The following is a 23,343-nucleotide window of genomic DNA, read 5'->3' on the forward strand; positions in this document are numbered from 1 at the left end:
AACAGTATGTTCTAATGAAAATGCTATTCTTAAAATAAAGAGATGTATAAAAAGCAAGTATCGTCTGTTACTGTCTTTTAGTTGAATCTTTATTTCTTTTATACACATGTAATGCACTCAGATTTGTTACTAACATGTGTTACATTTATATGAATGAACATTTATTAGCTCCATTCAAAGTTAGATTTAGTGTTTTATCATCTCATCACTCCTCTGTTCATTGGCTCAGGCACCAGATACTTCATAATGAAATGTTGGCTCTTTCCATTAAAGTGACTTTGGCCATAAATTGAATGCACAAATAATTATACTAGGGTAGGTAGTATTATAGCAGGGGGCAACTAATACACACAAACTTTATTCAGGTTAAAGTGATGGCATCTTTTCAATATAACTTCTCTATCTGTCTGAGAACAGTAAATATGAATGTTTCACTTTGAAATAAAGTTCCAAAAAAAAAAAAAAAAACAGGTACAAAAAAATTTAAAGGTGTAATATTTTCTTAGGTTGTCTAAGGCTTTAATGCAATTAATTTCAAGTAATATTTATGTTATCTCTTAAAGGAATATGCTAACACTATCGCTGGTGGAGATCATAAACGATTTCATCATGGCTGGGAAGCTGGGGGCAATTGTAACTACTTCTGAATAAAAATGATATGAATTTGAAGATTTAATTTTTAAAACACTAATATATTGTAAGACTAGCATCTAGTCAACAACTAATTACACTTAACTTATTAATATAGTGTCGTAAAAAGGTTGCATCTCAGTTCAAACAATTATAATGCATTTACCATTTAATTTTTCACTTTAAAACATTAAGACAGCTAAAATAATTAGTACCATATAAAGGCAAAAAATACATTATATGGAATAATATTAAATATTATGACAGTCCTTCTCATTTTATGTTTATTAATGATATTGTTACTTTGGCACATATAATTTTTTCTTATAGCGATAGAAGGTAGATCTGTAGTAGTCTGGGTTATATAGGGAAAAAAATATATTATAAAGTTACAACTGCCCCCAGTATGTTTTTTGGTTTTTATTTTGCTGGTGACAGATGCTGAAAATAAGTAATATATATATATATCCATCGGTGTCTATTAGGAAAAAAGGATTAGGTCGGGGAGATAAAACTTACACTGCAGTAGCACTAAGTCTAGTACAGCTAGTAGTCAGTGTATTAGCTTTTCACAAAATTCAAGTTAGCAATTCCAGTTTGTCCAGATTAAAAAGGTATCATGTTTTCCCCATATTGTTTGAGTTCATTAGAAGAAGTGTGAACCCATGAGTGCAGGAGTGGCCGATTCGTTCATGTCACTGTAGGCTTTTTTTTTTTTTTAATGTAGGCAGCCCACCTCAGCTTGGCCCTTTCTGAGGACCACCTCCTTGCCCACCAGAGTCTCTTCCCTTTGTTTGGCCAAAATGTCACCTATTCTTATACAGTTTCATGTGGCATCAGCAGGTAAATCAGTGTCTTCGATCTCCTCCCCTAGAATGTGCTTCACTTGGTTCAAAGATTCTGCTTGGCGAATCTGTTCCAATTTCACCTGAGAAGAAATGAAAACACTATTTCAAAATACTTATGCTTAACTTTTTTGCCACAGACAGAGTAGAAATCATGCAGTGAGGACACAGCCTTATGTGTGCCATCAACAATTGATGAACTCAGTCAACAGAGACAGCAGAATTTATGCAGGATAGATGAAGAGGAGTATAAACTCAATGCCGATCCTAAATCAGCGAAGTACCTGCAGGGACTGCGACAGCTGCACAAAATCCTTCTGCACGGCTTGACTAGTGTCTAGTTGAGAGCGCAGACGGATCACCTGACTGCGACACTCTAAACACTGCTGCTGTAATGCTGCCTGAAAGACAGACATAGAGAGATGTGAACTAGTGTATAATCAAATGCAATGATAGTCACCTATTCACCCCAAAATGCAGGCCTACCTTCTCCTGGATGTGAGATTTGTTCTCCTTCTGAAGGTGAGAAAGGGCCACTCGCAGACCCTGCACCTCCACACGACACTCCTGCAGCTCAGCCTCCAACTGCACACGCAGACGAAACAATGACACCTTCTTATTAACTGCATTGTACACTCTGAACAATATGTCAAAACAGTTAGGCACTATACAACAAACTTTTCAAACAACACTACGCTACATTGCTGTCACATGACCTCATTATGTGCAAGTTTAACCTCGTGAAAGCATCCAATTTTAAAGGGAGAAAAGATTTCTCCACTTTGTAATATGGTGTAAAAAATGTCTTAACTATTGGTAGTCGGATTAAATGAGTCAAGCACAGACACATAAATACACAGATTATACACACACACACACCATATTTAGAAAGTATAAATATTTAACAACAATAATATACAGATGTTTTTCCTTCCAGTTCTTTTGTCACGATGAAATCGGCAGGCCAAGTTAATACTAAAAGTAAAGGACCTAAGCTTAAAGAGAAATCCTAAAGGTTACAGTGCCACTGAAGTACAAACAAGCAGATGGGCACATGACATTCAAAAAATGTCTTAATAGACTGATTTGACTGAGTGTTTCAGCAATACACAGTGAACTCATATGAAAAGAAACAAGCAAAGGGATGTATTGAACATTTTTGAATGCGACCTAGTCTCATAAGAAATAACACCTGAGAATCAAAAGCTGCCTTTTACCTTTTCCTTTTGGATCTGTACGCGGTCTGTCTCTACTGTCAGGCTGGCAAGCTTCACTGAGGGAGAGGGAATTCAATCACAAACTGACACTGGACACACAGTTTCATGGCAATACACTAAAATATCAACACCTACCCTCACACAAATAGGGTCTAAACTATTGACAAAAAAGTTAAAGTATATATGACTTACCTTCTAAAACTTCTGGAGAAGTAGATGGGACAAGAAAGATGAGGAGAAAAGACAAAAAGCAGAACATGTCATTGAGGAGAAAACAATCGGCAGACATGACTGAAATTATTGATTGTGAAACATTATTTAAAAGTTTTACGAACAGTGAGGGAAAGCAAAGTCTCTTTGTGAAAACGTGCATGTCAAAGGCATAAATGTAATGTACTCTAATGATATAGACAGACCGCTCTCCTCAGTGCGTGTCTCCAGCTGTTCCTGTAGGTTGACTATTTCAATACGAAGCCTCTCCTCACAGTGAGCTGCCTAAGTATAGATACACACACTGACTTAATGACTTAAGACACACACACAACATTCAGCTCTGGCCTCCTTTTATCAAACCTGCTTGTAAACACTCACACACACCTCTAGTGTTGGACTGTGGGGTGGAAGGCTATTTTCATCCACATCAGTGTCTTCACCTTTCAGCTTGGAGAGCTCATTACAAACTCTCTTCTGAGAGTAAGACAGCTCTGCCTGCGTGAAAACAGTTTGTGATCTCATCAAGATTTTGGATTATGGATTCCTGCTGCCCTTTGGTTGGACCATTTACCCGCTGCTACTCACCAATCTGCTCTGAACGGCATTTTGTGACTGGCTAAAAGATTTCTGTAGGTCTTGAAGAAGGGTCTCAGATGTTTGCACCTGAGACTGAAGCACTGATAACTGCAATAGACAAAACATAAATATATCAATATATTTGATATCTTTGCTTTGACAGTAATCAACTGTAAATTTGCTATATCAGGGTTTATGCTCAAAGCAATTAAACCCCATTGAAAAAAAATTATATTATATTATATTTCCACCCAAACGTTATTACATTATAATTAAATTGATTAAAAGTGACAATAAAATTGTCAGTTTCTATTTAAAATAAATGCTGATCTTTTGAACTTTCTAGTTATTAAAGAATGCATCACTGTATGATTGTTTTCAAAAAAATATTAAGCAATGTGACTGTTTTTTTAATGTGTTTTATTTGGTCTGTGTAGCAAAAGACAGGAACAGAGTTTCTGTACCTGTTTTTGTGTCTCTGTGCTTTGCACATCCAGTTCTTTCTCCAGCTCAGCTTTCTGCTCTTGAAGCTCGGTCACCTCCTCTTGAAGCTCTACAAGCTAAAAATGCCATATGTGATTCAACAAGTTAGCTGAAAGACATCACGCACTGACATGGGTGATCTCTAATGCACTGATTAACAAACAACAGGCTAGAAATGTCCCACACCTTTTGATGAATACGTTTCCATGACGTTTCAAATCGTTTGCTATAACTAGATAAGGACTGCACTCATGAAGAGTAATTTCTAGCCGTTAGGGTCAACCGTAGTGTCAATTGTAACTAGAAAAACTTTCCATTACTTGAGATTTTGTTAATTTTCATGACCTTTCACACCTGACGATCACATTTAAAAAAATTCCTGATACAATTTTCCATGATCGTGGGAATCCTGCTATAAAAACTAGAAGCATACTAACTTGTGCTTGCAATTTGTCCCAGTCTGCATGTGTGACCAGTCTGTGCCCCGGCGGTGGCAGGTAGATCGCTTCAGGCACCAGTGTTCCTGTGGACACCAGGGAGGCGGTGTCCTCTTGAGGGGGCGGATGTCGGGGCAAAGAGGGTGTGTCCAGAGAGAAAGAAGACAGGGAGGCAGAGTCACAGTGCTGGGGAAAGTAGTCCATCATAAGGCCTGTTGTCTCTGGGTCTGAATTCTCTCCTGACAGCTCCAGTGGATCAGAGTCTGACCCTGAGCCCTCATGATCAGCAGCTCGCAGGGGAGGGGAACCACCCTGTGGAGGACAGGTACTCTCCACCTTGCCTTTTTTAGAGATCACCTGCATGCACAAAGAAATCTGTAAAATGTAGTGACTTAAGAGTCAAGAGGCATTTATTTGTCATTTGCATAGTTAACACTGGGGAAAACTGGGCATTGAAATGCTTGTGACGAGGCTCAGACATACAGTGACAATAACAAGACATAAGACATAGACGTACATGGAGAGCACTGAGGTTCTTGAGTGACAGAAAGACATGGACAGAGCATTATATGCCCATAAGTGGAAGTAACAGGTACAATAAAGGTAATCAGTGTTTAGAGTTATAGTGTACATAAGAAGTCCTGAGGTAATATTATGATTACTGGGGTAGAACGGTGTCTAAAATGTCTTTGTAGAGTGACGTAGAGCTACATGGAGGAAAATTAAAGTGGCAGTGCAGATGCAATAAATAAACTTAAGAGCAGCACACATTCAGATGTATTCCTGAGTAGAGCAATGTCCAAAAGTCATTGTAGAGTGTCACAGAGTAACATGAAGGAATATTAAAAAAAAGTGGCAGTGCAAGTACAATGAAAGTACACATAAGAGCAGCATGTATTGCGGTTTTTAGATGGAGGATTGCTGATTGTTAAGTAGTCTGATGGCTTGAAGATAGAAGCTGTTCTTAAGTCTGGTTGTGATGGATCGGAAACGTCTGCCAGATGGCAGTGTGGCAAACAGGTGATGAGCAGGGTAAGTGCGGTCCTTGATGATGCTGCGAGCCTTTCTCATGCAGCGAGTCTGATAGATGTCCTGTAAGGCTGGGAGTTTATGTCCAATGATGAGCTCTGCTGTTCTCACCACTCGCTGAAGAGCTTTGTGGTCCAAAGAAGAGCAGTTGCCGTACCATACAGTGATGCAGCTGGTCAGAATGCTCTCTATAGTGCAGCGGTAGAAGTTTGACATGATGTTAGAGGAGATGCCAAACCTCTTCAGTTTCCGCAGGAAGTAGAGACGCTGACGGGCTGTTCTCACTATGGTCTCTGAGTGTAGGCTCCAGGAAAGATCCTCAGAGATGTGAATGCCAAGGAACTTGTAGCTCTTAACTGTCTCTACTATCTCTCCGTTGATATGAAGGGAAACGTGACCCTCTCTCTGTGACTTCCTGTAGTCCACAATCATCTCCTTAGTCTTGCTGACGTTTAGTGAGAGATTGTTATCAGCACACCATGTTGTGAGTGCATTAACCTCATCTCTGTAGGATGTCTCATCGCCATTAGTGATGAGTCCTAGGATAGTAGTATCGTCAGCAAATTTGATGATGATGTTGGAGCTATGCTTAGCAGAGCAGTCATAAGTGAACAGGGAGTACAAGAGAGGACTGAGTACACATCCCTGTGGAGAACCAGTGCTGAGTATAAGTGAGGAGGATGTGTGATTGCCAATTCTGACCACCTGGGGTCTTCCGGTCAGGAAGTCCAGGACCCAGTTACATAAGTGACTGTTAAGACCCAGATTTTTCCGTTTGGCTATAAGTTTGGTAGGGATGATGGTGTTAAATGCAGAGCTGTAATCAACAAACAGCATCCGCACATAGGTGTCTCTTCCCCTTCAAGTGTTCTAGTGCAGAGTGTATGGCCATTGCAATGGCGTCATCAGTGGATCTGTTAGAACGGTAAGCAAATTGTAATGGGTCCAAGGTGTCAGGCAGAGAGGAGCAGATGTGGGATTTGACTAGCCGTTCGAACCATTTCATGATGACTAATGTCAGTGCTACAGGGCGGTAGTCGTTCAGGCAGGAGACAGTTGTTTTCTTGGGAACAGGGATGATGGTGGTTTGCTTGAAGCATGTGGGGATCACTGTAAGTCTCAAGGAGAGGTTGAAGATGTTGGTGAATCTGCTAACTGGACAGCACAAGCCCTCACGACACGTCCGTGTATGCCATCTGGACCTGGAGCTTTGCGGCCGTTGACTCTCTTGAAGGCCTTACTCACTTCGTGTGTGGTTAGAACCAAGGGGCAGGTGTCAGTGTCAGCAGGTATTTTCACAGCAGGAAATGTATTGTCTGTCTCAAAACGAGCATAGAATGTATTGAGCTCATCTGGTAAAGAGGCAGACAAAGACACACCACTGCTTTTCCTTCCTTTGTAGTCTGTGATGTAGCGTAGACTGCTCCACATGCGTTGGGGGACAGAGCCATGATATTCTGACTCCACTCTTTCCCTAAAGTCTCTTTTTGCTGATTTTATTGATCTATGAAAGTCATACCTGGACTTCTTATAAGCAGATAGATCACCAGAGTTGAAGGCAGCAGTCCGTGCTCTTAATTTGGCCCGCACCTCACCGTTGACCCATGGTTTCTGGTTTGGAAATGATTTAACGTTAATGGATGGAACAACATCCTCTGTGCATTTGTTAATGTAACCTATCACAGAGTCTGTGTGTTCCTGTATGTTGTCTCCTGCTGCATCTCGAAACATCTGCCAGTCCGTGGAATCAAAGCAGTCCTGCAGTGTGGAGATGGCCTCTTCACTCCATTTGTAGATTGTTTTAGAAACCGGTTTTTCCTGTTTGAGGCATTGTCTGTAGGCTGGTAACAGCAGTATGCTAATGTGGTCATCTTTGCCAAATGCTGGTCGGGGGAGGGGTTTGTAACTGTCCTTTAGTGTTGAATAGCAGTGATCTAATGTCTGATCACCTCGAGTGGGGAAATTAATGTGTTGGTAGAATTTGGGAAGAACTTTCCTCATATTCACCCTGTTAAAATCCCCAACAATGATAAAAGCAGAGTCAGGATGAGCAATTTCTAATCCGTTTATGGTGCTGTACAGTTCGTCCAATGCTTTAGTTTTGTCCACATGAGGCGGGATGTAAACAACTGTGAGAATTATTGAATTAAACTCCCACGGGAGGTAGAAGGGGCGCACTTTAACGGAGAGCAGTTCAATCTCAGGGGAGCAGTGTGTAGATAAAACTGTAACATCAGTGCCCCAGCGAGTGTTAATCATAAAGCACACACCTCCACTTCAGCTCTTACCGGAGTTTAGCGATCTGTTATGACGAAAAACGGAGAATCCAGGCGGTGTAATGGCCGTATCGGGTACTTCTGAGTGTAACCACGTTTCACAGAAAGCCAGAACGCAGCAGTTACGAATATCCCGTTGGTATGTGATTCTCGCATTAAGTTCGTCAAGTTTGTTATCCAGAGACTGTATGTTGGCTAACAAGATGGTAGGGAGAGGAGGATTACAACTTCTTTTCCACGATCTGCATAGAATTCCAGCACGCTTGCCTTTCCTCCTTTTCCGACGGTGTCTTAGGACGCAAGCCGGCAACAGAGGGAGCACGTAGACGCTGAAGCTGGAGTTCAGGGGCGCCGTTGTTTCCGAACCGAAGTTTAAATTTGATCAGATGTCCAGTAGTGTTTGTCGATCGTACTGTATTAGAGTCTGTACTGTCTGAGCAAAAGTAAGTATACTAAGTAACACGAATAACACAAAAAAAACACGAAAAACAGCAAAGTTTGCACAGAGCGCTCATCAGCGACGCCATCATAGCGGCACGCCGGAAGTAAGGTATTTTGACTTAGGTGCATTATAAGACAGAAAACAAAAGATCTTTCAAAAATGGAAACAAATATATAAAAAATATACATCAGTACATACTTCTTGGCCTACACAGAGAAGGCAGGACACAGAAACACACAAACCTTAGTCTCCTTGGGCAAAGCAGCTCTCCTCCACTGTGCTCGTTCTGACTGCAGAACAGATATTCTAGCGTCATACTGAGCAACCGTTTCTAAGATGAGGGAAAAAACAGGATGTGAAAAATGTGGGATCAGTAACAAAGTATCAAAAAAATGAAAATGAAACATTCCTTGTCGCTTCCTTTTCTTTGGGTTAAATTCCATTTCATGACATTCAAATTGGCAAATGAGATGAAATTGCAATTAACAGAACTTCTGGATTCTAACATACTTCTAAATGCAACAGCTTATTGAACAAGAAAAATAAAAGTGTAAAAAAGGAAAAGGAAAAAAAAAAGTGTATATGCAATTGATAAAATTGGCAGATGTTTTTATCCAAAGCGACTTACACTGCACACAAGGCACACATTTTAACAGTTCATTCATTCCCTGGGAATCGAACTCATGACCATGGCATTGCTAGCCCTATGCTCTACTGTTTAGGCAACGGGAATTTGGTTGTTAATTGGATTGTGAAAAGTGAATGTTGCATACAGGAATGTGATTGGCATTAGTGCAGACTTAAAAATGTCAGCAGGGATGAAGTGAGTTGTATCTCATTTTGATTAAAGATAACAAGGTCTTTCCGATGTCACTACAAAGAGCTCTGGCCTTACAACTTTTTTAGCTAGACGTCTCCTTACTTTAAATTGGTAACACATTTCACCCCCACCTTGTATTAGTGAACTACAGAGGTGTTTACTTGTATAAAGATTGAGAAAATCAGGTTCTCAAGCTCTCGAGACATACATTTTTGGATGAGCTACTCCTCTAAAGACACACTGTGGCTTTTCTCCATAGACGTTCCATGATTAATCAACAATGGCCAAACAGACTTGTGCTTTACCTCCCACACTGCTTCGATCCCTCCCTCTCACTCCTCACCTCTCAGAGCCTCCTGCAAGGACTGAATCTCCTGGTCGCATTGATTTTGCAGTTCCTGCAGCTCCTCCTGTTTGCCAAGCTCACAGATCTTCGCCACACCCTGCCAGTGCTCCAGCTGAGCTCGACACTCGATTAGCTGCGCCTGCAGGTCTTCTTCAGCTTCTACAGAAGGAAAACACAAAAGGACTTCAGAAACTTCTGAATAACCTTGTTCCCTTTCTACTCTACTGACTTATTTTTAAAGAATCGTTTAACACCGATGCATAATACAAAAATACAGGTGCTGGTCATATAATTAGAATATCATCAAAAAATAGATTTAATTCACCAATTCCATTCAAAAAGTGAAACTTGTATATTATATTAATTCATTACACTCAGACTGATATATTTCAAATGTTTAATTATTTTCATTTTGATGATTATAACTAAGGAAAATCTTAAATTCAGTATCTCAGAAAATTACAATATTACTTAAGACCAATACTAAGAAAGGATTTTAAGAAATCTTGGCCAACTGAAAAGTATGAACATTAAAACTATGAGCATGTACAGCACTCAATACTTAGTTGGGCTCCTTTTGCCTGAATTACTGCAGCAATGAGGCTTGGCATGGAGTCGATCAATCTGTGGCACTGCTCAGGTGTTATGAGAGCCCAGGTTGTTCTGATAGTGACCTTCAGCTCTTCTGCATTGTTGGGTCTGGCATATCGCATCTTCCTCTTCACAATGCCCCATTGATTTTCTATGGGGTTAAGGTCAGGCGAGTTTGCTGGCCAATTAAGAACAGGGATACCATGGTCCTTAAACCAGGTACTGGTAGCTTTGGCACTGTGTGCAGGTGCCAAATCCTGTTGGAAAATGAAATCTGCATCTCCATAAAGTTGGTCAGCAGCACGAAGCATCAAGTGCTCCAAACTTTCCTGATATACGGCTGCATTGACCTTGGACCTCAGAAAACACAGTGGACCAACACCAGTAGATGTCATGGCACCGCAAACCATCACTGACTGTGGAAACTTTACACTGGACCTAAAGCAACGTAGATTGTGTGCCTCTCCTCTCTACCTCCAAGCTCTGGGACCCTGATTTCCAAAGGAAATGCAAAATTTACTTTCATCAGAGAACATAACTGTGGACCACTCAGCAGCAGTCCAGTATATTTTGAAGCGAGACGATTCTGACGCTGTCCGTTGTTCAAGAGTGGCTTGACACAAGGAATGCGACAGCTGAAACCCATGTCTTGCATACGTCTGTGCGTAGTGGTTCTTGAGTGCGTAGTGGCACTTACTCCAGCTGCAGTCCACTCTTTGTGAATCTCCCTCACATTTTTGAATGGGTTTTGTTTCACAATCCTCTCCAGGGTGCAGTTATCCCTATTGCTTGTACACTTTTTTTCTACCACATCTTTTCCTTCCCTTCTCCTCTCTATTAATGTGCTTGGACACAGAGCTCTGTAAACAGCCAGCCTCTTTTGTAATGACCTTTTGTGTCTTGCCCTCCTTGTGCAAGGTCAAGTCAGCAGTCTTCTCCATGATTGTAATGTGTAGCCTACAGAACTGGACTGAGAGACCATTTAAAGGCCTTTGCAGGTGTTTTGAGTTAATTAGCTGATTAGAGTGTGGCACCAGCTGTCTTCAATATTGAACATTTTCACAATATTCAAATTTTCTGAGATACTGAATTTGGGATTTTCGTTAGTTGTCAGTTATAATCATCAAAATTAAAATAAATAAACATTTGAAATATATCAGCCTGTGTGTAATAAATGAATATAATATACAAGTTTCACTTTTTGAATGGAATTAGTGAAATAAAACAACTTTTTGATGATATTCTAATTATATGACCAGCACCTGTAGGTGTGTGACGGATAAGTGACACACATAACAGAGCTCTACTTCATTAACAAGATGAATTTTGGCAATAGTACATGCCTACTCAGCACACAGACATAATTTGTGAATACCTCTCTTACTCTACTGACTGTACTACTGTACCTACTAAAAACATAAGCATATGAAAATAATTACAGTAATTCACAAAAAAAGTAGTAGGATCCTAGTAGCCAGACTGAATTACTACAACTGAAATTTTGCCACAGTACAACTGAAATCTACCTCCTTAACTGTACATGTACAGCATACAATTTTTTTAAAATAATTTATTGAACAAATTTTTGCCTATTCCAAAGGCTTTAGTAGGTTCCAAATAACCAGTGTGAACCACTGACCACTCGTTAAGTGTATTTTACCACGCCAGGCTTAATGAGCAGATGAGGACACACCTGCCAACCAATGGTCCTCGAGGAATGTTTCTGGACTTTGTGAAGTGTGTGCTGGCCATTTATGGATCGTCTCATTTACTGCTGTAACCCTTGTTCCCTGAATGAGGGAACAGAGACGTTACATCGATACTGACATATGGGGTCACGCTTGAAAGGCCCAATAATCTTCAGTGAAGAAGTAGGGATGTAACGATTCACTCAACTCACGGTGCAATACAAATCACTATACTGATTCCACAATGAAATTTGTGTCACTTTTTTTTTAATGAGATTTAAGACAAATTATAAATGAAAAGGTGTCCTTTAATTATTGCTTGGACAAAATGCTGCACAATTATTTGTGACATTGAAATATGTCAAATAGCAAAACTAAACTGAAATGTTAAAACAAACCCAAAATCAAATAAAGAAATAACACCAATAAAATAAATCTCTTCATATAAACAATCTTTGTCTGTGCTCATTCCATTTAAAATTAAAGGAAAACATGGTTTGTTTAATTTCAAAATTTGAAGCAAAAACATAATATTTTGAATTTAGTTTTATGAAAACTATACTACATAAAACACATCTGCACAAAACAAGACAGCAGAAGCTCTGAATGAGACTCAGGTTCACTCTCTGACAGTAGGTGGCACTTATGAAACAGCAGCAATACAGCGTTTTCTTGGTTAACACTTTAGACACTGCATCACTTCAATATACATTATACAGAGGCAAGATGAATAAAAAAATGAAAATAAAACATTTGACCTTTTCTAGAGACAGTCAGTTCCAGTCCCAATTGTATCACTATTGTATCACATCTCAGCCGATTTTAATCATTACCTTTTTTTTGTCAGAGCACAAGGCCATGTACAGGGGCTGACCAGCAGGGCATTCACACAAGCACAGGTTTCAGACAAAGAGCTGCTCAGATGTTCTGAAACACTGCATATGGTCCATATAAATGCGCAGGGCAAGAACAGGACACAGCAGTGAGAGGCCAGGGTCTGTCTCCTCCGGGGGAGCTTGCAGCTTCACCACCTGATCTCGAAAGACAGCGGTGGGACTTTCGTGAAGACACCGGGTGACAGGGACTAGTCAAAGGGCAGGACCTTGTACTGGTATGCCCGACCCTTAAAAGCAAACCAGAGGAACAGGTCGATCAGGTCCTTCAGGTCGACTGCTGCAAACCAGTCCTGATGGCAAATGCATTAAAGAATGCTTTTCTGCATCAACATCTTGAAACGGGAGCTTGTGCAGGGCCGGATTCAGAACAGGGGAGTGCTAACCAGGCCCCCAGATTCTGCATGAACGGTACCAGTGAAGTCACAGAGGTGCCCAAGGAGGGCCAGTTAGATGGAGAACTAGGGCCCAAAAGAGCAAAAGAATGGTCAGTTTAAATGAGAAGAGGATCTGCCTGGATCAGAGGGTCCCACGGTGGGCTGACAGGCACTGTATGAGGAAGTGGCACGTCATTCAACCACTGAGGTGAAGGAGTGGAATTACTGTAATTCCAGTACAGGAATTAGTGTAATTATTTTCACAAAAAAATATTTGTGCACTGTACATACAGTAAGGGAGGCACTGGCAAGATTTCAGCTGTAGTAAGTCAGTCTGGACAGCAGAAACCTACTACAATATTTGGAATATGAAGAAGAAAAGAAAAAAAAAGAGGAAAAAGAGCTTTTGGTTAATTTCAGAATTTTTTCATTTTTTTTATTGTATTTTTTATTTACTGTATGTACTGTAAAATTCCAAGAAATATATTTTATTTCTGTACTTGCATAAAATGAGGTATTCTAACCTCTATTAAGTCACTCTTGAGTACTACAAGTTTTACAATGTGTACTATTAAATGTTAAAAGTTATTGTTATTACAATAATTTTGTCGTTTAAACCAGTTGAAGGAATTTTCAGACGATCCCTTCAGCTTTGTGTACCGTGACACTGCGTCAAAGCTTTCTCGGGTATGAACTGCAGCTAAAACAGACGTATGAGTTTTTAATTGTTTATTTTTTCGACATACAATGGTTGCATATTGTTAAAACTAACAGAGGTAACGCGGGGTTATCTTTGTAAGAATGTCGACTCTAGAGAACAGTGGCGGGAAAGCCAATATCGAACTTAAAACTTTAGGGCGCTAAAACACGACTGTCATCAAAGCATGCCTACATTTTGTTTAAGGCAACGTGGTCTAATTTAAGAGCTTCGGCAGCTAACGTTTACACGATCAGATATATTTGCACGCCAAGCTGAAATGGTCATTACTTACTCATTTAATCGCAACAATCTCTGAATAATTGCCCCAAATGTGTTTATATCGACACAAACCTCTACTCTTAGACTAGATGTAACGTTAATGGTTGTTCATACCATTGTGCTCCTCAATGCGCGATGCTGTCGTGTCCGACACTTCCATGGTTTCACGGCATTTGTCTCGATATTTTCCTTTCGTTTCGTTATTATTCTCTTCGCCCACATCCGTCTTCCTTTTCCTGTGTGAAGTGCAGCAGGTCCGGCCTTCAACAAAACTGCACCAAGAGTTCAGGAAACAACTTTCCCCGGTTCATTCTTGCGGATATTACCTCACCATCCTCCCTAGAGTCGCACACGCGCGCTGATCGTTTCCAAACCTAGTGAGCTGAATAAAGAGTGTTGAATGTTTTCCTAAACGTTTGGTTAATTGTGCATTTGAATGTCAAATAAAATAAAACGAAAAATAAAACACTTGTTTAGACACCGCAGGTTGTCGATTACGGACGGTAGGTTTTAAAATGCAGGATATATAATTGCCATGACATCCATTTCCCTTTACTTTAAAAACACTGTAATAGTGTTCAAATCGCTTTCATTTTCTAGTGTATTTTTCATATAGAATATTTTACGATCTCTGTAGAAATTATGTTTGACAATGCTATTGATGTCAATATAAAAAAATAAAAAAAATTGTCTGATGCAGGAAAAATGGTTCCCACTGTTTTTGACAAGTGAATTTGCATGCAATTTTTAGTAACCTTTGTGGTCAGTTCTGATAAATGAACAAGGATTTGTAGTAATCGGTTTGATTCAGAGCAAAAGAATCAGAGTGGCATATCATCATTAAGTGGTCTCTTATAATGTACTCATAATTAGAAGTAAAGGTCTAACTGGAGAATTTTACTCAAATCTGGGCCTAGGACAATAATGGACACATGGTTTTGTTTTCAACAAAGATAAACAATTAATCAGATTTAAAGTCTAAATTGATACAACTTACAGAACAACAAAGACTCTGAACTATGATTTTTACATTCAGAACACACATGCAACGTAACACAGATCTAAAGAGGATTTGGATGTTAACTTCAGCCTAGTAAGCAATCTTTTGAGTCCTTGCTTTGCCAGTTTCTGAATAGCAATGAAGCTATACACACATTCGTTTATTATCATAACAGCAATAACTTGACATAAAAATGTAACAGTGGTATACAAAAGCCAGCTTCAATATTTCTATTAAAACTGACTATTATGTAAATAGACACCAGAAGTCATTAGAATCTAATGTCAAATGAAGGGCTACTTCTTCCTCAGTGATTCTGGTAATTTACCATACAATACAGAGCATTTCGGGTACACCGCAGAGAAAAGGTGGATGATTTAAAATTGCCCAACAATAGGATATTTCAGAGCATTAATCAAATCTCATCATGTGGCCCTTCAACTGACATTTACAGTACAATTGTTATACTGCACTGAGACTAAAAATAAAATAATAATAAAACAAACACAGTATTGGTCCACAGCTCCATCATTGTTTAGTGCTGAAATACTCAATACGGCTTCTGTAAGCTGTAACTAAGTGCCAATTAAATAGTTTCTCTGTGTCCATTACATTACAGGAATGATGAGATGCAGTTTAGTGGTACTTCTGGGTGCTGTATTCATCCTATCCAGATATTTGAAGTCTATATTCCCTCTCAGTTCATGTCCTGATCACCCACACTCTGACGCAGGTACTCCTCATAGAGGTTTTTCTGCACAAACATACAAGGGAGTCATTAGCGGAGTCCATCATCACTGTAGCGGTCTTTAGATGCATCAGCAACACAAATGCACACTATACCTTTTTGGTCTTCACTACCTCCTGGACATACTCCAGTTTTTGTTGAAGCTGTCTCTTTTGTTTCCCAGAGAGTGTTGGTTTGGTTCTAAAAGTGGAAATATGGAGAAAAAAACAAAAAAAAACAAGAGATGAGGTCTTTCCCGCACAATAAAAGTATTTGGCATAAAGGGACATAAATTCATCACTAATCTTCCCCTATAAAAAAAAAAAAAAAAAAAGGTTCATTAAACTTGTGCAAAAAATATTCACTAACCTTCCTTTCTGCTGTAGGTAATTAATTAAATATTTAGGAGGAAATTAGATTTTTTTTCTTCCCCTCTGCTGCAGGAAATAAGTAAATCCATCAAATAAATATAGCTAAATACCCCCCTGCATAATGCTAAAATAATAAACAGTGTTTTTGTCATTTTTGGACCATGAGTGTAAGCATAGTAAATCTCTTTTAGTGCTCACCAGAAAAAAGGCAAGCTTTAAAATGATGCGGAGTAAATTAAAATGTTAATTTCTGCCTAATAAAGAAACAACCAATAAACACGTGAAGTTTATAATCCGTTTTTTCACCTGAAAGAAAAGCGAGCAAGGAGGATAAAGACGAAGGACAACAGCACCAGTCCAGCACAACTATACAGCTGCACCTCCCCTGACAAGGATTCAAACGCCTTCACAGCAGGAACCTGAACACACAGACCAACACGTGCATCAGTATCTACAGTGAATCCCACACACACACACACACACAAAAATGCATATACATACATACCACATATAGTGTGAGTGTCTCTATGCCACTATCACCGAGCATGAGCACCAGCACATCTTTGGAGAGGCTGCCAAGCACCAGGGTGACGAGGAGCAGCAAGGGCAGAGTGAAACCCAGCATGCCCAACAAACAGCCCTTGAAACGTGATCGACGGTTCTCTATATTGCACTGCCTATAGAGAGTTTAACACACAGTGGCAACTGTAATATTAGACATTACAATCTAATAAACACTGGTGTTTGCCTTTACAGCATGTTGGAATAGAATATAAGGATGTACTTACCTGTCATTATCAAGTGTCTCAGTGATGGCCTCGGTGATGAGGTTACAGTCCTTCTCCAGTGAGTTCAGTGTGTTCTGCACAGTCTGGTTAATGGTCTTCTCTATAGTTCGACACACCTCTTCAATCTGATTGACACATCGACTGGGCTGACAGTGGAGACAGTGAGGAAAGATACTTCAGTATTCTTTACTTACGAAGTGAGCTGTTGTCACATTTACAATGAGGAACTGAAAAATTGTGGTTGCACCTTATTAGGGTTGGGAACATAGATGGTGGGCATGTCGAAGCCACACTTGTTGAGTCCTGGACGCTTGCAAAGTTCCTGCACAATCTGCATCATAACTCTCTGAAATCACCAAAAACAAAGCAATTTGACATGTTGTTATTAAGCAGTCAAACAAAGACAATTTTCCTTTTAAGATCTTGTCCTTTACAGTCCCTTGAAACATCCATCCATCCACCCACACACACCCACACTACTGTTAAAATGCTTTGAGTCAGTTTAATACTTTATTGCTTTAATTAATACTTAGGCAATGATAGAAATTGATCAAAACTGGGAGTATAGCATGTTACAAATATTACAAAATATTTCTTAAAAAAAAATTAAAATTATATATATATATATATTCCACAAGAGTACGAATAGGCAAATACAGCTCAAATTCACAGGAATACATTAATTTTTAAAGAGATTGATGTTTAATATTCTAACATTTTTAAATAGAAAAGTTATAATATGTAATTTTTTTTTTAATTTTTCAAAGTTTTTACTGTATTATTGATCAAACATCAAAATAAGATGTATAACTGTGGACACAAGTGTGTATAAGTGGATCTTACTTGTCGATCAGACTCTCCACCAGCCTCATCAGCTTTACTGAGATAAAAACGGAGACGGTCCCCTTGCTTCTTATTCAGTTTCTCTACAATGTTGAGTGTGCGCTTGCATAAAGCCTGTCCCATTGGGTCAAAGAAGACCAGGATCAGATCACACAGCTCACCTGATGTAGACGGGCAGAATCAGAATACAGAGACACTTATTAGGATCACAAACAGACATTTATAATAGTACATTTAAAATAAAAATCAACATTACAACAATGCCAACTCCGGAACATGCAAATAACTTCACGAGAAACACACACCGAGCCACAGAATAGCTTGGTCCACGTCAAAGGGGTACTTCATATCCCCATCCACCAGACCAGGAGTGTCAACAAAGGTCACCAAACTGAACCGTTTCTGTCGTGAAGTACAAATCTCAGTGCCGAGGTATTCGGACAGCCCTGCAAACAACAGAAAGTTAGACTTTAGACACCGCTTCAATAAGCTTGTAGCTCTTTTTTAGTGCAATTCATCAACAAACCTTTAAAGTCCTGCAGTGGTTTGAAATGGGGATAGAGATGGAGCGTTGCATTTCCCTAAAACCAAGTCAACAGTTGTCATAAAATAAGTGGAAGACGATTAAACCAATAATGCAAATTTCATATGCAAACCATGTGACAAAACTTGAATTTGACATGTATGGGGTCATAATTACCGTGAGCGATTCCCTCTTTCGTCCACTTGTAACAAAGCTGAAGCCCTGTGTCTCTATAGCCACCCCTGTTCTTTGTATATGCTCCTCCACATACCTGCAAAAGAAATAAACGCATGGGTTAATGCTTGAGCTCTAATTGTTCTCACATTCTCAGTCTAAGCAATCTGTGCTCGCTTGAAATGCCCGTTTTCATGTCTGTACAAGAGCCTACCAATTGATAAAGCTGCTCTTTCCAGCTGAGTGGTTCCCCATCAACATCACAGTGATCTTCTTTCGGGGAGGCAGCAAGGTCACCCCAACAGTCTGAGCGATTGTTATTAGTCCTACGGGACAGTTAGACAAAAAAAAAAAAGAATGGAAAGAAAGTGTCAGGGGGTGAGTAGTTTCAGGTTCAGTGACGGAACATAATTTTTGTGTGTACTATCCTTTAAGGTCACCCACTGAGGGACAATCACGGCTGAAGAAATCGTTATACAATTTAAACTTGATGCACTAAAATAACTTATTTTACTTAACTTTTATTTTTTGTTGCTTGGTGTACACTGTAACGAATTAAACTAAAGTAATGCTCGCAAAGTTTTGGAAGCAAACAGGTGAAATGCCTTTCGCCCTCTGAAGCGCATACTTCACATACCAACCGGCGTTTTAGCTCAACGGCTACTGTTAGCACCTCCTATCCACACCTAGAGACTGATCTGATGCCATACTACACCAAGTAAATCAATGAAAATGTGACTTAGCCTTTTTTAAAAGGGAACGGTTTCTTACCGCTCTCTGTGTCGATGTACATCTGGTGGCAGTCCCGTAAGATGCGCTCGCCGCAGGACACGCTACCCGAGACCGAGTCGGCATTAGCTGCACTCCTGCTTTTGATTTTCCCGGACATCGTGATGTGAAATTACGGGCTGTAATAAAGCAGTTTACGTTTTATAACAAACAAAGTAAAATCCACTGGTAAAATAGTTTGAAACGAATGAAATGAAACAGAAAATTAGATACATCCGAAATGAAGTTCAAATTGCCCCGGTCTACTTGGGTAACGCTGGCCACGTCACCGATGTGCGCAAAGAGTTGTGGGAGTTGTAGTCTTTATTATCGCGTTTCAATCGAGGTGGTTCTGATGATCATGGCATAAAAGCTGCTTCTTGTTTCCGCCGAGTTTATTTATAAACAACGTCGTCATTATATAACCATTAATGATTAATAATGTCGGAGTTACGCCCTTTGCACTCGTGAAATGCACCGTTCATTTATTTGAGAGTTTTTTCGCGCTCTTTAACGATTTCATCTAAAAATAAAAATGTTATAGATAGATAGATAGATAGATAGATAGATAGATAGATAGATAGAGAGAGAATGAAATACATGAAATGTACATCTTTAGATATTCTTGTCCAGTATTGTACAGTGTACTAGGTATCATTAACGTTAAAGAAAATTAGAATACACAACTTTAGTACAAAAATTCCTAACCATATATATATATATACACACAAAAAAAAAAACATAACAGTAGTTTTCATTTACCCCATACTTTAATGTAAAGAATTCAGGTTAATGCAATACACTTTAATGATTTAGCATTCAAAGAAGTATTTTCCCACACAATCAAACACATTTAAATGGCATGTCTGCTCTAACATGATCAGATCGATGTGTCTTTACATGCTTCTCAATGTTAGAATATTTCTCATAGACATAATGCAAGAAACAACAAAAACATTAAAAAAAATTAATTACACCTTATAAGTTGCAATTAAAGTTTCTTAAGAATGTCAGTCAACTGTGGACATCTCTACAGCAACAAGCCTGCTGTTAGCTCACACTTATGAGCAGATGTTCATATGTTGGGATACCTCAGTGACTTGGTAAAGTAAAAGATGAATTCAACCAAAATGACTGAATTTGGAGGCATGAATCATCCTTTAAACAAACTCTCTCACATACACACATATTGCACATGATCCACTCTAAGCCTCACACACACGCGCACACACACACGCACGCACACACACACACACACACACACACACAGAGAGTAAAGTAACTTCACATGCACTACCTTATTCACAAATACCTCGTTCTTTAAAAGTAAAAATAAATTGAATAAAAAGGCATTGGATCTTGGCATATTGATCATACTTTGTCCAAACCTCATGAATTGCACTTAATTTGGAGAATATGAGGGCTTCGGTCAAAATCAACAAAAATCAAGAATTCTTTGAAACTGGATTTAAGTGGTTGATAATTTTAGCAGTTTGAAATTTCTTTCAAGCTTGCCTTACACACAAGCACACCTCCAAATACATATAAAAACACAAACCAATCACACGAGACTCACCCCACCCCCTGAAAAACTGGTGCATTGGGAAACAAGTGTGAAAAAAGGTGCTCACAATGGTAAATGTAGATCATAGATGGATATATATAAAAGAAAGCATATCTCATGATGATCTTGGAGAAGCTGCAAGCAGTGACAGAAAGTTAAAGCAAAGGCTGAAGGCTTCAGTTCCAGCCATTATCCTTAATCATGTGAGATAATTCAATAATAAATTTCCCCTCCTTATACTTTTGACTTAACTCAAATGCCTGCTCCTGTAGAGGAAAGGAAAAAAAGGAAAAAAATGAAGAAATTGTTATCAGACTGCAGGTTTTTTGGGTGAAAAAAAGTGTGTCCTGCTACATTTTTTAATAAAACAAAGCATGCTTACATATTTCCAGCCCAGCGTGGTGTGGCAACTCTCACAGTAAATATCAGCCACAGCATGAAGACCAGTCAGCAGCAGCCTTTCTTCTGCTGGACCACAACCCACATTGACTCTGACATTACAAAACGACAGTTAAACCAACTATTTCTTCCATCACAATGTAATTCAAGCTCTGAGATTTTTTCCAGAAGTGATACTCACACAGAGTTGAACAGGTAGGCACGGCCCTGACTGCCTTGAAACGACTGAAAATAGACAAACAAGTCAGTCTTTAATGCAAAGTTTGCAAACAGCATCACAATTCACAAATATTTAACTCTCACCTTAGAAATTAGGTCATCATGGTTGGCCAGGTGTGCACGGCAGTGGACGCAGCTGTAGCGGCGGTGACAGGAGTCCAGATAGGCCTGGAACGTTTTGGCCTTGGTCTGTTTCACCATGTCTTTGAAGACACACAAAAACAGTGTCAGATCATATCTGCAAGGATAACAAATTGTGCTGTCCTTTCTCATATCTATATAGGACCATGAAAACTTAAAGGAAAGGCTACAAAGCAGCTTTGACAGCCAATTAGCTCCTAGCTAATTAGAAATTATGGCATTGACATCATCAGCCAACAATACTGTGATTTTCAAAGCAGACTAAATGCTTTAAGATTTGATGCATGCTTGACGTGACATTTACTGCAATTTTTTAACCTGTGCCTTTGGAAAGCATTTTAATATTGCTGCAAATCTTGCATCCTGTTTCAAATATATATTTCAGAAAAAAGGGACACATTCCTCATGACCTACTTTGCTTGACTGCCCACACTGTAGTTGCCCCATATATGGCATGCCAGGCACGAGAGTAAATAGTGGTGAGAGGTAATGAATAACTATGGCATCCTGTAATAAATACAGTTTTAGATATAATCCTGGGTTTTAAAATATTTGAAAAGTTACTTGATTTCCGCAGACACGCTCACGATTTTAGTTTCTGTTCATATGAACTACAACGTTTCAGCACGGCCCACAATAAAAGGTAGGAAAATCGTATACGAATCGTTAATATGAGTCGGGTGCTTACATCGATTCATTTGAACCAATGTAAAACCGATTCGTAAAGACCCGAGAACGTAATTAGCAGAATAGTAAGTAAAATTGACTGGAAAGTAGTTTACTGTATGTTACATTTTATCTACAAAGAACTCTCAGCCAAACTTTTTCTGCCAAGACATGCAAATTACTTTTAGTATTATTTAAAATGTAAAATTAAATTATACTTAGGTTTTTGAATTACTAATTTATAATTTACTTTTATTTATATATATATAATTTTTATTTTTTTCTTTATATGTAGGCCAAATGAATGAATTAATGAATGAACGAATGAATAAATTACAAACGAAATGTCAGCATGTCAGGGACCAGGGTTATAACCTAACGTCACAGTTTAAAATAACAGCCGAATCGTTTTTGAAATGAACTGTTCGAAAGAACCGATTCGCGGAATTTTTCATTTCCTTCTTCACTGCTAGAATAACAGAACTAACAAACGCGGCTAGTTGCGCGTATATGCCAGTCGCCTAAATAAATGTTTCGACATATAAAAGTAACAATTTCACCATAGTGCACGGGCTCTAAACCATAAGTAACGTTACATCGGTTTATTATTAGAACTGCTTCTATAGCATCCTCGCTCCATTTGACATGCTAATAATGAAACTGGACTCACCTTAATATGAACGATTTATTCGAGACAAAACGCTGCTCGCAGTATTGTCGCCAGAAGAGAAGCCTGCTCAATACAACGGCATGAAGCCCGAGCATTCACTAATCGAACGCACTCAACCAAACCAACTGCTGCGCTTTTCCTGCGGCTCCCTCCTTTGTGTCCCTCCCGTCAACCTGCTTTAATGCGCAAAACCGTGTGATGTCAACCCAAAGCCTCTTGAATTCCTAAATTCACGCAATATGCCGCGACCGAATATAGTCCGTGGATTTGTTTACTGTATCTTCTGAGGAAGTATTTTATACGTAATGTGGCGGACAACAAACAGTAGCTGACCAATCATAATACAGACAGAGACGTCTGGAATATAGGTCAGCCAATCAGAGGCTCTCTTCCCGTGCGCTTGACGCGTCTTCTGGTTGTCTATATGAAAATGAAATCAGGCAGACGATTTAAAAATAATTAAGTATATAATGAAAGCCGCCGTAGTATGTGTTTTTGTATCTAAAAAAGATTTTCCAAAGTAGAGGGAAATTCAGGCTTTGATGTCTACTGATCTCCCCTGTTAAATACGGCTGATGGACTTTGCATGGCCTCTTAAAGAAGCTGGATAGTGTTTGTTTGCAAACATAGGTAGTGAGGCGCTAAACT

General features: G+C 39.2%; 3 protein-coding genes across 4 annotated transcripts; all 3 read right to left on the reverse strand.

Moving 5' to 3' along the window:
• Positions 1 to 58: 58 nt before the first annotated feature.
• rabep2 (rabaptin, RAB GTPase binding effector protein 2) lies at positions 59 to 14,195 on the reverse strand. 2 transcript variants are annotated; one of them, XM_059557961.1, is made up of 13 exons: positions 13,957 to 14,195; positions 9,312 to 9,476; positions 8,391 to 8,479; positions 4,402 to 4,758; positions 3,946 to 4,041; positions 3,491 to 3,589; positions 3,290 to 3,400; positions 3,109 to 3,187; positions 2,885 to 2,896; positions 2,693 to 2,748; positions 1,962 to 2,060; positions 1,760 to 1,876; positions 59 to 1,558 (listed from the first exon to the last, which is right to left on the reverse strand). In XM_059557961.1, the coding sequence occupies exons 1-13, from the start codon at positions 14,000 to 14,002 to the stop codon at positions 1,457 to 1,459; spliced, it is 1,428 nt and encodes a 475-aa protein (XP_059413944.1). In that variant the 5' UTR covers positions 14,003 to 14,195; the 3' UTR covers positions 59 to 1,456. The 2 variants fall into 2 exon arrangements, with proteins under 2 accessions (XP_059413944.1, XP_059413945.1); XM_059557962.1 differs by having other exon boundaries at positions 9,312 to 9,473; positions 13,957 to 14,193.
• Positions 14,196 to 14,959: 764 nt separating this feature from the next.
• Positions 14,960 to 19,412, reverse strand: si:ch211-11k18.4 (uncharacterized). Its single transcript, XM_059557963.1, has 13 exons — positions 19,271 to 19,412; positions 19,040 to 19,176; positions 18,483 to 18,594; positions 18,272 to 18,365; positions 18,098 to 18,152; positions 17,877 to 18,017; positions 17,572 to 17,732; positions 16,976 to 17,074; positions 16,729 to 16,874; positions 16,446 to 16,617; positions 16,247 to 16,359; positions 15,686 to 15,770; positions 14,960 to 15,596 (listed from the first exon to the last, which is right to left on the reverse strand). The coding sequence occupies exons 2-13, from the start codon at positions 19,155 to 19,157 to the stop codon at positions 15,540 to 15,542; spliced, it is 1,353 nt and encodes a 450-aa protein (XP_059413946.1). The 5' UTR covers positions 19,158 to 19,176; positions 19,271 to 19,412; the 3' UTR covers positions 14,960 to 15,539.
• Positions 19,413 to 19,787: 375 nt separating this feature from the next.
• On the reverse strand, positions 19,788 to 22,966 carry LOC132149057 (protein yippee-like 3). Its single transcript, XM_059557964.1, has 5 exons — positions 22,696 to 22,966; positions 21,303 to 21,421; positions 21,181 to 21,224; positions 20,983 to 21,091; positions 19,788 to 20,866 (listed from the first exon to the last, which is right to left on the reverse strand). The coding sequence occupies exons 2-5, from the start codon at positions 21,417 to 21,419 to the stop codon at positions 20,777 to 20,779; spliced, it is 360 nt and encodes a 119-aa protein (XP_059413947.1). The 5' UTR covers positions 21,420 to 21,421; positions 22,696 to 22,966; the 3' UTR covers positions 19,788 to 20,776.
• Positions 22,967 to 23,343: the final 377 nt, after the last annotated feature.

This window comes from Carassius carassius, chromosome 9 (assembly GCF_963082965.1).
Source record: "Carassius carassius chromosome 9, fCarCar2.1, whole genome shotgun sequence".
Taxonomy (NCBI): domain Eukaryota; kingdom Metazoa; phylum Chordata; class Actinopteri; order Cypriniformes; family Cyprinidae; genus Carassius; species Carassius carassius.